This window comes from Sus scrofa, chromosome 16, assembly GCF_054392235.1.
Source record: "Sus scrofa isolate SSC_HxYL_T2T_F1_AM1 chromosome 16, Sscrofa_HxYL_maternal_Yorkshire_Landrace_v2.0, whole genome shotgun sequence".
Taxonomy (NCBI): domain Eukaryota; kingdom Metazoa; phylum Chordata; class Mammalia; order Artiodactyla; family Suidae; genus Sus; species Sus scrofa.
This window is the reverse complement of record NC_139398.1, coordinates 53183938-53201603: the sequence shown is the minus strand read 5'-3', so window position 1 is coordinate 53201603 and position 17666 is coordinate 53183938. Positions and strand designations below refer to the sequence as shown.

The window sequence follows — 17666 nt, the reverse complement described above, 5'->3', positions numbered from 1 at the left end:
AGTGTAATGAACAATTTTTTTATATTTTAAGTGAAATCCATGTATATCCAGATGGCCAAACATTTCCAAGACAGAAATAACACTAAAGATAACTCTAAAGTAGTAACAGGTAGTTTAAAATAAGGTATTACAGATATTAAGAGATTTAAGTCATACTCTTCTTGCAGGGGAATCATTACATTCTCAGGGATTTTAACATGTTTGAGGTGTTTTAATATACTTAGTTGTTGTGTTTTGTTTTGAGATTCAAATTGTTCCATCATTAGCAAGTGGGATCTCCTTCAAGGTGATTGCTACATCCTTCTGTCAGAATCCCACCCTCTCTTTCTTCTGGCATAAGGAGATCTCCCAGTCCATCTTGTGTTACTCCTGATTGAGCTCTGAAGTCAAGTAGCAGGACACAATATTTACAGACCATCTAGGTTCTGAGGCACTTACTGCTACTGGACTGACACTGCTTCCAAGTCTTCGCTTACACAGCACTAGGAAAGGAAATCTATTTTTCTCTTCCCAAAAAGTATATACAAATAATTCACCACATCCAATGTAAGATCACAGCATTTTGTATAACTTCTTTGATTTTTATAGTTGCATCTTTCTTCCCTTACATTGAAAAATCTTAGGTTCTAATAACCCAAACTTACTCACCTCCAACTGCTATGTACAAAAATGTCTACATATATACATGCGGGTTTCAAAATAACAATACCAATATTACTGATAACGGTGACACTACTGAAAGCAATTTCTTTTCCCTGTTTCTCTTTTTGTTCTAATGTTATATCCCACCAGGGATGTACATGTAAAATTCTATGAAATAAAGTTACTTGAAATATTTTTCTCAGATGACTTATGCCACCAACAGGATAATAGTTATATTCAAATGTTTCAGGTTTTTTTTTTTTTTTCATTTAAAATCTTTAGGAACTGCTCTTACTTTACCATTTTAAATCATGTAAAATATCTATGTGGCTCCAAAACTAAAAGTACAATACAGATATATATCCTGAAAGATCTAGCTTCCATTCTCTCTCCCTCTTCCCCCTACAAACCGCCTTTACTGACATGGTTTATTTTTCCAGTGCTATGTTGCACTCTTACTCCAGAAACTATTTGCAAACAAAAAAATAAAAATAAAAATAAAACAAAATAAAATAAAAAACCAAATCACTCAGAGTTCCCGTCGTGGCTCAGTAGAAACGAATCCGACTAGGAACCATGAGGTTGCGGGTTCAATCCCTGGCCTCGCTCAGTGGGTTAAGGATCTCACGTTGCTGTGAGCTGTGGTGTAGGTTGCAGACACAGCTTGGATATGGCATTGCTGTGGCTGTGGTGTAGGCTGACGGCTACAGCTCCGATTTGACCCCTAGCTTGGGAACCTACATATGCCACGGGTGCAGCCCCCCAAAGACAAAAAGACAAAAAAAAAAAAAAAACACTCTAAAACTATGTATAGAGATTGTCTTCATTCCTTTCAAAGGCTGCATGGTACTCCTCTGTGTGGCTGAATAAACTGCTGTACACCTCCTAGCATTCAGTCACCTATTACTAATTATTTTATTTTTTTATCAGCATTTTGCTATTATAAATAAAACTTCTGAATTTTAGTTTTAATCCATCCCTTTTCTGAAGATACTTAAAACAGTTTAGAAACAGACTGTTTTTATAATCCGTGTGAAAAATGTAGGCTTCTGTTTTGTGTCTTGCGCTCAATTTTCTTGACTTAGGCTTACTCTGCATACAAATCGGTTAAGAGCACAGATCTTGAAGGCATAACGCTTACATGGTTCTAATACTTACTAGCTGTGTGACCTTGGAGAAGATATGTACCTCTCTGTGATTTAATTTCTCATCTGTAAAAATGGGGAAAAGAGCACTACTACTGTCATAGGTTTATGTGAGGATTAAGTGAACTTTATGTTATGTGCTTAGCATATGTGTGTGGCATACAGTAAATGTTAGTATTAGCTATAATTATTACAGAATAAATTATACCTTAAAAATATCTGTGCCTTCTTAATAAGGCTTATCACAGTGAATGAAAGCAACACGACTCACTCTTGATGAGACTGTAAGCGGCTTTCGGCAGGAAAGAGCTCTTTGTGGGATGCCCCTTTTGTCTTGTAACTAACCTTAAACCAGGCACCCCCAGGGTCTACTCATCTCTGGTCCAAGCACAGATTTCAAATCTTTTGATCACAAAATACCTTGCCTAACCTGCTGCTTCTTTCTGTAGATCAAGAAGTAGAAATGAAGAATACGTAATTAACAGATGACCAGATCTCTTCCCCAGCTTCCCCTTCAGTAATCTCACAAGCAAATTGTGTGAACAGGATACTATCTAAAGAAAGATCAAGAAGTCTGCATACAGTAGGGATGGCAAAGACTCTAACCCTTATGTCAATAATTAACTGAGATTACTTCCCTTTAAAAACTTTCATGGTTGAGGAGAATCTTCAGAGACGGTTTTTTGGGAGATGTTGAGTCTACCACCGCCCTGGACTGCCAGCATTCTGATTAAAAACTACATGCTACCAAAATTTGCCTGTCTCTTAGGTACTGATTTTTGACTAGCAAGCACCCAAACCTGAGTTCAAGAGCAGGACTGTGACAAAAAAAAAAATTTCTAAACTCAAAGTAGCTGTAAACATATAGATATATTTAAAATTTTTTTAAAATTTAACAGTTTAATTTGAGTATTTTTAGAATATAACTGTATTCATCTAGATAACCTGTTCCGAGTCACAGAATACATAAAGCCTATTTTTGCTCTTAACCATTTGCTCCTAAAGTAGGCATACTTGTCTCTCTATCCAATTTTCACAACACAATAATTTTCTGCTTCAAAGAACAAAGAAGTTACTTCCAGATACTGTCAGAAATTAGTATAACAGTAAAGTAGAGTCAAAAATATATTAACAATATTATATAGCATACTATATAAAGGAACAGTATCAGAGGGATATTTAAAAATTTAAAAAGAGCTAATATTAAAAACTATTATTATGGCTTTACTGGAACCCTGAGAATAGAAAAATGCCAAAAGTATTGAGAGTTCTCTCAGCTTTCAAGTACAAGCATAAAAGCACCATTATCCTAAAATATTCCTTTATATAAAAACACAACTAATTTATTCATGGTAATTAGTATATTCCTAGTATTTAATAGCCATTTAATAAATAATAAAATCCAGTTTCTGAGATTTTTAAATCAAATACAGAGGCTTAGCTCCAGTAATGTTATGTAAAAATACAGTTTTAAACACATTATTAAATTGTAAATTTTTTATTCAAGTATTTATATCCTATTAATGACCTCCTGCTGACATACTCAGAGAGAAACTGTTTTAATGTGTTAAATGTTAACAATATACATGTGGGTAGTAATTTGTGCTGAATCATTTAGTCAAAAAAATATAAGGTACACATGGGAAAAGGAAAGAGAAAAAACCTACTACATGGAGACTAAACAACATGCTACTAAAAAACCAATGGGTCAATGAGGAAATCAAGAAGGAAATTAAAAACTACCTTGAAACAAATGATAATGAAGACACAACCTCTCAAAATCTATGGGATGCTGCGAAAGCAGTGCTCAGAGGGAAATTTATAGCAATCCAGGCCTTTCTCAAAAAAGAAGAAAGATCCCAAATTGACAACTTAACCCTCCACCTAAACGAATTAGAAAAAGAAGAACAAAAAAGTCCTAAAGTCAGCAGAAGGAAGGAAATTATAAAGATCGAAGAAGAAATCAATAAAATAGAGACTCAAAAAACAATAGAGAAAATTAATAAAACCAAGAGCTGGTTCTTGGAAAAGGTGAACAAAATTGACAAACCCCTGGCCAGACTCACTAAAAAGAGGAGAGAAAGAACCCAAATAACCAAAACTATAAATGAAAAAGGAGAAATCACAACGGATACAGCAGAAATACAAAAAACCATAAGAGAATACTATGAACAACTGTATGGCAACAAGTTTGACAATCTGGAAGAAATGGACAATTTTCTAGAATCTTACAGCCTGCCAAAACTGAATCAAGCAGAAACAGACCAACTGAACAGACCGATCACTAGAAATGAAATTGAAGAGGTCATAAAATCACTCCCTACAAATAAAAGTCCAGGACCAGATGGCTTCACAGGTGAATTTTACCAAACATATAAAGAGGAATTGGTGCCCATCCTCCTTAAACTCTTTCAAAAGGTTGAAGAAGAAGGAATACTCCCAAAGACATTCTATGAGGCCACCATCACCCTCATTCCAAAACCAGGCAGAGATACCACCAAAAAAGAAAACTATCGCCCAATATCATTGATGAATATAGATGCAAAATTCTCAACAAAATCTTAGCCAACCGAATCCAAAAACATATCAAAAAAATTATACACCATGACCAGGTTGGGTTCATCCCAGGTTCACAAGGATGGTTCAACATACGCAAATCAATCAGCATCATACACCACATTAACAAAAAAAAGGTCAAAAATCATATGATCATCTCAATAGATGCAGAAAAAGCATTTGACAAAGTTCAACATCCATTCATGATCAAGACCCTCGCCAAAGTGGGTATAGAGGGAACATTCCTGAATATAATCAAAGCCATTTATGATAAACCCACAGCAAATATAATCCTCAATGGGGAAAAACTGAAAGCCTTCTCACTCAAATCTGGAACAAGACAGGGATGCCCACGCTCACCACTGCTCTTCAACATAGTTTTGGAAGTCTTAGCCACAGCAATTAGACAAACAAAAGAAATAAAAGGCATCCATATAGGAAGAGAAGAGATCAAACTGTCACTGTATGCAGATGATATGATACTATACCTAGAAAACCCTAAGGACTCAACCCCAAAACTCCTTGAACTGATTAATAAATTCAGCAAAGTGGCAGGATATAAGATTAACATTCAGAAGTCAGTTGCATTTCTGTATACCAGCAATGAAACATTAGAAAAGGAATACAAAAATACGATACCTTTTAAAATTGTACCTCACAAAATCAAATACCTCGGAATACACCTGACCAAAGAGGTAAAGGACCTATATGCCGAGAACTATAAAACCTTAATCAAAGAGATCAAAGAAGATGTAAAGAAATGGAAAGATATTCCATGTTCCTGGATTGGAAAAATCAATATTGTGAAAATGGCCATCCTACCCAAAGCAATCTACAGACTCAATGCAATCCCTATCAAATTACCCATGACATTGTTCACAGAACTAGAACAAACAATCCAAACATTTATATGGAACAACAAAAGACCCAGAATCGCCAAAGCAATCCTGAGAAACAAAAACCAAGCAGGAGGCATAACTCTCCCAGACTTCAAGAAATACTACAAAGCCACAGTCATCAAAACAGTGTGGTACTGGTACCAAAACAGACAGACAGACCAATGGAACAGAATCGAGAATCCGGAAATAAACCCTGACACCTATGGTCAATTAATCTTTGACAAGGGAGGCAAGAACATAAAATGGGAAAAGGAAAGTCTATTCAGCAAGCATTGCTGGGAAACCTGGACAGCTGCATGCAAAGCAATGAGACTAGAACACACCCTCACACCATGCACAAAAATAAACTCCAAATGGCTGAAAGACTTAAATATACGACAGGACACCATCAAACTCCTAGAAGAAAACACAGGCAAAACACTCTCTGACATCAACATCATGAATATTTTCTCAGGTCAGTCTCCCAAAGCAATAGAAATTAGAGCAAAAATAAACCCATGGGACCTCATCAAACTGAAAAGCTTTTGCACAGCAAAGGAAACCAAAAAGAAAACAAAAAGACAACTTACAGAATGGGAGAAAATAGTTTCAAATGATGCAACCGACAAGGGCTTAATCTCTAGAATATACAAGCAACTTATACAACTCAACAGCAAAAAAACCAATCAATCAATGGAAAAATGGGCAAAAGACCTGAAAAGACTGTTCTCCAAGGAAGATATACAGATGGCCAACAAACACATGAAAAAATGCTCAACATCGCTGATTATAAGAGAAATGCAAATCAAAACTACCATGAGATACCACCTCACACCAGTCAGAATGGCCATCATTAATAAATCCACAAATAACAAGTGCTGGAGGGGCTGTGGAGAAAAGGGAACCCTCCTGCACTGTTGGTGGGAATGTAAACTGGTACAGCCACTGTGGAGAACAGTTTGGAGATACCTTAGAAATCTATACATAGAACTTCCATATGACCCTGCAATCCCACTCTTGGGCATCTATCCGGACAAAGCTCTACTTAAAAGAGACACATGCACCCGCATGTTCATTGCAGCCCTATTCACAATAGCCAGGACATGGAAACAATCCAAATGTCCATCGACAGATGATTGGATTCGGAAGATGTGGTATATATACACAATGGAATACTACTCAGCCATAAAAAAGGATGACATAATGCCATTTGCAGCAACATGGGTGGAACTAGAGAATCTCATGCTGAGTGAAATGAGCCAGAAAGACAAAGACAAATACCATATGATATCACTTATAACTGGAATCTAATATCCAGCACAAATGAACATCTCCTCAGAAAAGAAAATCATGGACTTGGAGAAGAGACTTGTGGTTGCCTGATGGGAGGGGGAGGGAGTGGGAGGGATCGGGAGCTTGGGCTTATCAGACACAACCTAGAATAGATTTATAAGGAGATCCTGCTGAATAGCATTGAGAACTATGTCTAGATACTCATGTCGCAACATAAGAAAGGGTGGGGGAAAAAAACTGTAACTGCAATGTATACATCTAAGGATGACCTGACCCCCTTGCTGTACAGTGGGAAAAAAAAAAAAAAAAAAAAAAAGCGAAAAAAAAAAAATATATAAGGTACAACTGGGAGACAAATAATGACATTACCATCTTTCACTTCAAAGGAAAGAGAAGCAAATAGATTTCTTTCTAGTAAAATTGTGAGGGTAATGTTGTATATTATGTAAATATGAAATTGTCCATTAATAAAAAAAAATTGTTACAGACTGTTACTCTGAAAATTAAGAAAGAATTAAAAACAATTAATTTTAAAAAGTCAGCTGAGATATGCGGATCTGGAAAAAAAGTAAAGCTCTATCACTGAGTAAATCACCTACTTAAATTACAAAAATTTAACTAACATACTCTTTACTTTAAAAAAGTATTTGTTTAGAAGAAATGGTCAAAGGAATAATAAGTAGAATAACTTAGTTTGTTTTATTTTTCTTACAAAGATCTTACAACCAAATAAATTATTTGGCCTAAAACTGGTAACTGGTTTTTCCCCAAAGGGAGATTATATAATTTGATAACTATATAATCAAATAAAAATAACTAACACATATTAGCAGATTACATGCTAGGCAATGCTAGAAGTGCTTTATACATATAAATTCATGTAATCCTCACCTCAACCCTAGGAAGTAGGTCATGTTTTTATCTCAATTTTACAAATGGAAAATGAGAAACAGAGATTAACTTGCTCAACTCACACAGCTGTGAAGTCCACAGCCAATATTCTAACCCTAGAAGTTTTGCTTAAGATGCCAGCTCTGATTATTTTGTAAGAATATAATTAAAAACAAATAGTAAGAAAAAAGAAAATATTCTCCTTAGGACATATCCTAAAAACTTGTCTCATTTTTAAAATAAATTTCACAATCCCATTCCATATGACTCAGAACAAGGTATTTTTCAACAATTACTTTACTAATAATATTACAGAAAAGCAAGAGAAAAAAAAAGTTCAAGTTTTTTCTGATAGGTGTTTAAACTTCATAAGAAGCAAACTTTTTCCATCCCTTAGAATTTAAGGTTATAATTTAACACAGGGATTTCAAATAATCCATAGTTATAGATTAACAAAAATCATGTTATATATATATATATATGATAAGCAAAATAATTTAAGCCCAGAATGTATTCAAGAATGTGTTAAGCAGCAGAGCTAGGTGTGCACACCAAGGCACAGTTCAAGGAGAGAATACATTCCAAAGGCACTGTTAGTATCTACTAGGTTTAGGATCACAGAAAAAAGCTTACAATCCAGAAGAGAAGAAAGACAAAACACATACACACTAAAAAATGTTTAAAAGCAACATCAAAATGGCAGGGCATTCTCTCTCAAATTTCTATCCCCCCAATTGCCAATTAATTATTTCTCAAATAGAATTAAGTCCAAAATACCAACTCCTAGTTGCCTCCTTTTCTTTCAGAGAAAAAATTATCACCAAGGCAAAAGATGAGCTAAGATTCTATAAGACAGATGAAGTTCCTCTATACAATTATATATTGCTACTACATGAAAGTCCTGGACCAGGGACTGAATCCAAGCGGCAGCTGTAACCTACGCCACAGCTACTGCAATGCCAGATCCTTTAATCCATGGGCCAGGCAGAGGATTCTCCAAAATGACCTGAGCCACCACACCATAGTGGGAATTATGGAGCAGACACATGATGGTAGACTAAGCCCTTAGTAGCCACAACCAGAGATTCCTACTATAACTCCTTCAGAGCCCACAAACAAGGGTAGGCCCTTAATCCATTATGATTATGACTGGTGCCCTTATAAAAAGAGAAAAGAGAGACAGAAGGATAATGTCATGTAACAGGGATTGGAATAATGCACATACAAGCCACAGAAGCGAGAGACTACTGGCAACCACCAGAAGCTAACAGAAAGGCATGAAATAGATTCTTCCCTAGAGTCGAGAGCATGGCCCTGACAACATCTTAACATCAGATTTTTAATTTCCAGAACCTTATGAGAGAGATAATCACTATAAACATTATAAGTTAGTTTCTGTTGTTTTAAGCCATCCAGTTTGTGCTGCTTTGTTATGGCAGCCCTAGGTAACAAATACATTCCTTAATGATATAGCCACTTTTTTTAATTGCTTTTTTTTTTAGGGCCACGCTGAGGCATACATAAGTTCCCAGGCTAGGGGTCGAATAGGAGCTATAGCTGTCAGCCTATGCCACAGCCACAGCAACGTCAGATCCGAGCCACATCTGTGACCTACACCACAGCTCATGCTAGGCCAGATCCTTAACCCACTAAGCAAAGCCAAGGATCAAACTCGCATCCTCATGGATTCTAGTCAGACTCGTTTCCACTTCACCACAAAAGGAATTCCTGATATTGCCACTTTTTTCTCATCACTTTATAATTTAACACTTCAGCAATCTGGCATGTGAAACCCTCTAATCTACAGAGACTAAAGGTTTTAAATAACACCATTATTCATACCCTCAACAGACAATCCTCACAGCAATCCCTCTGTTCTCAGTCTTGTTCACGTCTCTGCAGTATTTAACTCTGTACTAGTCTATTTTACCCTGCTAGGATTGCCAGAATTAGTAAATTACCCTAACCCTACCAAATATTTAAGACTCAGCTCCCATTACAACTCTTTCTCCCTGAAAAACGTTCTCTGCAAAATGCCGGATGATACAATCACCTCTATACTCCCAGAGTAACATTAAGCAAATAGCTAACAATGACTCATAGTAGAAAGTGCTCATGAAAATCACCTGGGGAGCTTTTCAAAAAGAAATACTAACATCTAATGTCCTATTCAAATTTTCAAAAAGTTCAGTAGGTAATTCTGAGCTATCGCTAATACAAAACCACTACTTACATAACACACTAAATATAGACTGATTGTTCACTTGCTTCCTTCCCCCCAAAGAATGAACTACTCGAGCAGAAACTGTGGTTTTCATACCAAGTGTGCTTAGAAGAAAGCAATGAATACCAATAACCAGGGTTGACAAATTACATCCTTGGGCCAAATCTATACAACTGCATAATTTTGTAAAGAAAGAATTGTTGGATATAGCCATGCTCATTAACTTACATGTCTTCTATGACTGCATTCAATCTACAGCAGAAGATATAAATATCTGGGACAAAGACTGCATAGCCCACCAAAAACTAAAAAACCTGGTCCTTCCAAAAAAGTTTGCTGATCCCTGAGCTACATGGTGAATGACTAAACAATCAGCAATGATACTAAATGCAATGAATTTGAAAATCAGGTTACATGCATATTAACACAGATATCTGGAGCTTTATATATACCTAAGTGTGTTTAATAAACATCTGAAGAACAGCACATAAAATAGTATAATGCCAGAATAAGTGCCAACTGATGATTACACTTAGTAGTTACACCCATTTGCACAAACATATACTCATTTAGTCCCCCAAATATACTATGGATTGCTGCTATGATTACTGATTAAACACATTTCTTACAATGAAGCTCTTTGAGAGAATACTTTTTCATTTCACTGGGAGGAAATCTAATAGTTTTTGGGATCTAAAGCAACACTACAGCTAGCAATTTAAAAAATGCAGCTTTGTTATATTACAGAAATACTTCACCTAGATAGCTCTCATATTTAACTTAAAACTTAGCTAAGAAATCAGTGGGTTAAGGATCCAGTGTTGCCATTAGCTGTGGTGTAGGTCGTAGATGTGGCTCGGATCTGGTGTTGCTGGGCTGTGGTATAGGCCAGCAGCAACAGCTGATTGGAACCCTAGCCTGGGAACTTCCATATGCTGTGGGTGTGGCCCTAAAAAGACCAAAAAAAAAAAAAAAAAATAGAAACAAAAAAGAGATGCTTTTAACAACTGCACCTTCTTACAAAGTCCATACAAAATGTGTGTATGTATGTGTGTGTGTATATATATATACTCAGAAAATATTTATTTATATATTTATGTTTATATTAAAATATACTATTTTATCTTTATAATATATAAGTGTAATATATATATATACACAACTCAGAAGCTTAATTATACACAATTATATATAATAAAGATAATATATAATGAATCTATAAAGATTAACTTAGAACCCATGGTTTCTCCTGTTTTTAAGTTTTTGTTTTTGTTTGAGGTACAACTGACATATAACATTATATTATTTCAAATATACAACATAATGATTCAATACTGGTTCTTAGTTATATACAATCCATACAAACTTGGCACTCTGTGATAGTCAATCCAAATTAAAAGTACCAAATTATACTGCAAAAATTATGTCCTAAAACCAAGCAAACAAACTGTCAGGGTGAAAAGTATCAGATGTGACCAGCTTATGAATAATTTATAGAAATTTCTAAAGCCTTGCCATACAAAGCGAAGGATGGGGGTCCCATCAGCAGAAACGTTAAAAATGTGGAAACTGCATTTTAATAATATCCTCAGAGGATCTCCATACACAATCAAATTTGAGATCTCTGGCCAAGGGGTATTAGATTAATTTAATACTGCTAAAAGAAAATATTCTGTCTAGAATTACTCCTTCCCTTCTTGTCAAACATCCAAATGCCAATGAAGGTCCAATTTCACAAAATATAAATGGAAAACTTATAACAATATTCATTATAAGGATGACAATACCTTGAGCACTTGAACTTGACCTTCTGAAGTAATTTCCTCTAGCAGTTCACAAAAGGACTGACATAGACCTACTGCATATGTCTGAAACACAACGAAAAGTAAAAATATACATATGAATATATCTTCAATATTAAAAAAGGCATAAAATTCAATTTGAGACTCAATCTATTTTCTCTCTTTTTTTTTTTTTGGCATTTCTTGGGCCGCTCCCGCGGCATATGGAGGTTCCCAGGCTAGGGGTCTAATTGGAGCTGTAGCCACCAGCCTATGCCAGAGGCACAGCAAGGCAGGATCCGTGTCACGTCTGCGACCTACATCACAGCTCACAGCAACGCCAGATGGTTAACCCACTGAGCAAGGCCAGGGATCGAACCCGCAACCTCATGGTTCCTAGTCAGATTCGTTAACCGCTGCGCCACGACGGGAACTCCTCAATCTATTTTAGAATTAGATACTAAAGGTCTAAGCACATACAGTTTCAGATAGAACTCTTTAGGAAAAATTCAAGAAACAAAAATATAGCTTATGGCTATTCTAATTTTGTAGAAATACAACAACATATTTACTTGTACAGCATTATTTTCACAACATAATTCAGGGACCTACATCACATTCACTCTGCAGTGAGCAATGTTTATGAAGTTTTTCCCTCTACAAAGCAATAGATCAATCTTTTAAATTTTGAAAAAGTACCTCCTGATTTCAAATAAGAAACAATCAAAATAATAACTACATACATTTTCACAATGCAAAAACTACAACATACCTGCAAAAATTCTGTTGACGATAAAAAGATATAACCATTGATGATCTTAAAGCAGGTTCTGAGATTTTCTGAACTTAGTTCTGCCAAAATAAGTTTTTTTAAAGGAAAATTAAATCATTGTTCGAAATCGGTTTGGGTTTTTTTTTTTGCCCTTTTTTTTTTAGGGCCACACTCGCGGCATACAGAGGTTCCCAGGCTAAGGGTCGAACTGGAGCTGTAGCTACCAGCCTACACCACAGCCACAGCAACGCCAGATCCGAGCCACATCTGCAACCTACACCACAGCTCGTGACAACACCAGATCCTTAACCTACTGAGCAAAGCCAGGGAGTGAACCTGCATCCTCATGTATGCTAGTCATATTAGTTTCCGCTGAGCCACGGCAGGAACTCCCAAAATCAGTTTAAATGAAGTGATTTATTTAAAGCTAAGTTATATATCCTACTTTACAAATCTTTTCTGAATGCTATTCATACTGCTAGCACATGGATATCTCTCTAAAAACTGGCATTAATGTGTAACTTGATGCTTTCACATATACCTCCCACTAGTTAAGACAATTTAGAAAATACAAAACTCCCTTTTCTTTCCTTTCAAAGAACTACATGATCCAACCTTTCATTTCAAACCACATTTCTAGTACCAGCATGGCAAACAACATGCAACTGAATCATTTTAGCACCATATTTTGACATCTGCTTAAATGGGTTTTCTCAATAAGCATTTACAGAGTGTCTACTGGCTCTGAACATACTATCCTACTTATGAAAAGAGTCCCTGTTATACTTCAAAAATTATATTGTTTTACATAGTCTCAATCTTTGGGCATTGTTCTTCAAATCTGCTCCACTATTAAACTCCCACACATAAAAAATGTTGTTAAAGATGTTATTACCAGAATACTATAGGAAAGGGATATTGTTTATAGATATACTATTTCAACTCCAAAGCAAAAACTATTTTGTTAAAACTGAATATGATTAAGTGTTTATGCAGTGTTATTTTACATGCCTTACCACATAAAATGATACAATAAAATATAGATTATATGTATATAATTATACAGATCAAAACATGACCCCAAATTATCACCTGTATCTACAACCTTTCATTTTGTGTAGCTAATATTTTAGAAATTATATTCACTTGCAATAGGACAGACAAAAAAAGTGTTACCTGGCTAAATAATGGCTTAGGCCCTGAGTTCTTATCTAACTCATATCCTAGCAAAGTGAGAAGACATTCTATTCAGATGAGAATTACCCATTTTCTTTCACAAGAAAATGACAATCCTACCCCAAGCTCAAAATATGTTTTTAAGGAATTATTTCCTATACTTTAAGATTTACAACATTAGCTTAAAATGATGATGTAGAGAGGACAGAGACTAACCAACTTGTTACCATGCGAAGACATAAAAATAATAACAAAGGCTGTCACCTAAATATTTTTGGCAACAGAAGTAAGACAAAGTCTCAGTATAAAGGGGTAGACAGTTACATTGGATAAAGTTACTCTCATGCAACACTGGTTGTTATTTTCTCAAGGAGAAAGCTCAATCAAGTCTGGATTTGTGCACAATGTGGAGCAGACCAAAAATGAACAGCACACTGATTGGCAACCACTGTGGTAAGTAAGGCAGAAGTGTCTACATTTAAGTGAGGACTTAGAATAGCTTCATTCCAGGCATGTCGGCGAATATAATTTCTAAAACAATGACATCTAAAATTTAATCGAGATCTGTGAAGAAGGAAACAATATTTAAGAAAGACTCATTTTAAAAACCATAGCATCTCTCTCTTCTTACAGTTATCTTAAAAGCTATCTCTGGATCAACTTACACAAGTAAATACTCAAGCAATTAGGGTACCTCATACTGCCTTTCATGCCTTCACACTACTAAGGATAACATTTACTACATCTTCTAGGGCATGCTATCATGAGCAAATTTTAAACATTATAATAAAAACATAGGCCTAAGGTTAATAAATTTATCTATTTTAAGGTATTTTTAACATTGTTCATTATATCCATGAGTTTCTACTAAGACTCTGACAAAAAGTATTGTTTGGTCCCAGTGTCAGAAGCAGCTGTACTTTAACCATTGCAATGGATCTGTATTTATTTTCAGGCCCTGCAAATAATTTAATTCAAATGTTTTCAATCATGGGTAATTCTGCCCACTAAGGGACATCTGGCAATGAATAAAAACTTTGGTTTTTTTTTTTAATTTTTTTTTGTCTTTTTGCCGTTTCTTGGGCCGCTCCCACGGCATATGGAGTTTCCCAGGCTAGGGGTCGAATAGAAGCTGTAGCCAGAGCCACAGCAATGCTGGATCCAAGCCGCATCTGTGACCTACACCACAGCTCACGGCAACAATGGATCCTTAACCCACTGAGCAAGGGCGGGGATCGAAACCACAACCTCATGGTTCCCAGTCTGATTCGTTAACCACTGAGCCACGACGGGAACTCCTAAAAACTTTGGTTGTTAAAACTAGCATCTAGTGCATTGCAACTAAGTTTGCTATTAAGCTTCCTACAATGCACTGTACAGCCTCTCACAAAAAAAGAATTACCTGGCCCAAAATGTCAAAACTGTCTAGAGTGAAATCACTAATTTAAGTGATCGCGTCTTTCTCTCACAGACAGAGAGCTCTGAGTCAAATCTGAAGTCTACCAAATGCCCAGTTATGCTATATACACATATAATTTATTAGTCTAACTGTAATTTATACTTCGCTCCCTTTGTTTTTCTCTATACTTTTTCTATTTTTTAAATTTGTACTTTCAGGTTACATTTTATTTTTTCTAAGTTTCTATAAAGGGGAGAAAGAAGAAATTATTGAATAATGTTATAGTTTCAACAAGAATCCAATTCTGTTTAACCACACTAGTTAATGTTTATGCTTAGAAATAAAAACTATAATAGTTTCTTATTTTATTTCAAATTCTGAGAATATATGATAGCTAAAATGCGTAAGATAGCTTACATTATCATGAAAGCAAGGTTCATTCCAAATTAAATGAGAAGTTATCAGTAGAAAAATTTTACTGGAGTTCCCACCATGGCTCAGTGGTTAACAAATCTGACTAGGAACCATGAGGTCGTGGGTTCGATCCCTGGCCTTGCTCAGTGGGTTAAGGATCCGGCGTTGCCATGAGCTGTGGTGTAGGTCGAAGACATGGCTTGGATCCCACGTTGCTGTGGCTCTGGCATAGACCGGGGGATACAGCTCTGATTAGACCCTTAGCCTGGGAATCTCCATATGCCACAGGAGTGGCCCTAGAAAAGGCAAAAAGACAAAAAAAGAAAGAAAGAAAAAAAATTTCACTGGTCAAGGGACATTAGTTTGGCATTTATAAGAACATGGATAATAGCCAGTAAGATGTTTATCTTTTAAGCAACAAGAATACTAAGAAAATTAACACCAAAAAAAGATGAAAAGGATTTTAAAAACAAGCCTTTAGGACTAATTATTAAAATTAGTTAAAGCCTCTGGCTCCACATAAACTACCTTTACTACTACTTACACTTCGGGGAAAAATATATATTTTAGCCTTAGATTTACTGACATTTAATTAACATATCCTAAAAATCATTAACTTAAACATCAGTATGGTTGGTTTTATGTCTTGTAAAGTAAAATGAGAATCTTCCTACCAGTGGCTTTATTTCTATTTAGAAAAAAAAACAATAGCTATCATATTCTTTGTGTGTGTGTGTGAGTTTAGGGCTGCATCCATGGCATGTGGAGATTCCCAGGCTATCCGTCTAATTGGAGCGGTAGCCGCTGGCCTATGCCACAGCCAGAGCAACTTCAGATCCGAGCCTTGTCTTTGACCTACACCACTGCTCATGGCAACACAGGATCCTTGACCCGCTGAGTGAGGCCAGGGCCAGGGATCGAACCTGCAACCTCATGGTTCCTAGTTGGATTCATCTCCCATAAATGAGGGAACTTCTTATTTATTTTTATTTAACTTATATATGTATATATATATTTTTTAAATTGTACTGTAGTACCTACTGAAATTTATCCTCAAAATAGTGTTAAAAGGTTAGAATAGGATCAGTTATATGTTTTTTTTCTGGTGCATCATCATACCTCAGTAATATTTTTCCTCTAATAATACTGCTCATTACAAATAAGTTATCAGAAGAGATAGTCTTCAGATATTGCCATTAGAATTATGCCCTTTAACTAGTGTTTTCCTACATAAATGCCTCTCTTGATGATATTATTCAGTCAGTATACCCAAAGTTGTTTTGTTTTTTGCCTTTTTAGGGCCGCACCCCTAGCACATGGATGTTCCCTAGCTAGGGGTTGAACCAGTGCTGCAGAGGCCTGCCTACACCACAGCCACAGCAACATGGAATCTGAGCAGCGTCTGCAACCTACACCACAGCTCATGGCAATGCTGGATCCTTAAAGCACTGAGTAAGGCCAGGGATCAAACCGGCATCCTTATGGATACTAGTTGGGTTCATTTCCGCTGAGCCACAATGAGAACTCCCAGTATACACAAAGTTCTAATGAAGGAATTAGAGATGTTCCATTTTAAAGAGTGGGAACTCTGACAGGAAAAAACTTAATTTTACATTTTGTAAATAAACGATTTTTTTAAATGGTAGTATTTTGCTGATTGAAAAAGAAGAATGGGTCAGTAAATAGCACTGTATATAGTTCTTAAATACTCCATGAGGTTTAAATGTGAATCTGCACTGGTAAGATCCCTTACAAAATAACAACTTGGAGTTCCCGTTGTGGCGCAGGTGGAAATGAATCCAACTAGGAACCATGAGGTTGCAGGTTTAATCCCTGGCCTTCCTTGCTCAGTGGGTTAAGGATCCAGTGCTGCCATGAGCTGTGGTGTAGGTTGCAGACGCAGCTCATATCCCGCATTGCTGTGGCTGTGGCTGCGGCTATGGCTGGCTGTGGCCAGCAGCGGTAGCTCCCATTAGATCCCTAGCCTGAGAACCTCCATGTGCCGTGGGTGTGGCCTAAAAAGCAAAAAAAAAAAAACCCTTAAAATATATTTTTATATTTTTTAAATTTAAGATATTACATACTTTGAATATTAGCTGATATAGAATAGAATAGTATTGATTTTCTATTATTAATTATCATCAGAATACAAGTTCGGATTGGAAAAAAGAATCTAACTAGACATCATCCATGGTGGCTAACAGAGACTTAGAGTCTACTTCTAGCAGTGTCTGGTGTCATGTGCCAAAGTTTTGCTTCAAAACAGTAAGCTTCCCCAGACACTAAAAGAAACTTATGGTTACCAAAGGGAAAAGGCATTGGGAGAGAGGGATGGGTTAGAGGTTGGGGATTGGCAAATGCCACTTTTGTACATGGAATGGATGATCAATGGGGACCTGCTGTATAATCACAGAGAAATCTACTCAATGTTCTGTGATAACCTGTATGAAAATGGATATGTGTACAAGTATGGCTGAATCAGCGTTTCCATTGTG

At 36.1% G+C, this 17666-nt stretch overlaps 1 protein-coding gene across 16 annotated transcripts in view; it reads right to left on the bottom strand.

Annotated features, from left to right (window-relative positions):
* Positions 1–17666, bottom strand: part of IPO11 (importin 11) — an 820387-nt gene that overhangs the window by 684205 nt on the left and 118516 nt on the right. For all 16 annotated transcript variants that reach the window (XR_014831432.1, XR_014831435.1, XR_014831431.1 and 13 more), the window contains 2 exons: positions 12183–12262; positions 11417–11497 (listed from right to left, as the gene is read on the bottom strand). Coding sequence is in view for 4 of the 16 variants with exons in the window: in XM_085002403.1 (XP_084858529.1) it covers positions 11417–11497; positions 12183–12262 (161 nt within the window). In the remaining 12 variants the exon portion in view is untranslated. The remainder of the gene's footprint in view (positions 1–11416; positions 11498–12182; positions 12263–17666) is intronic.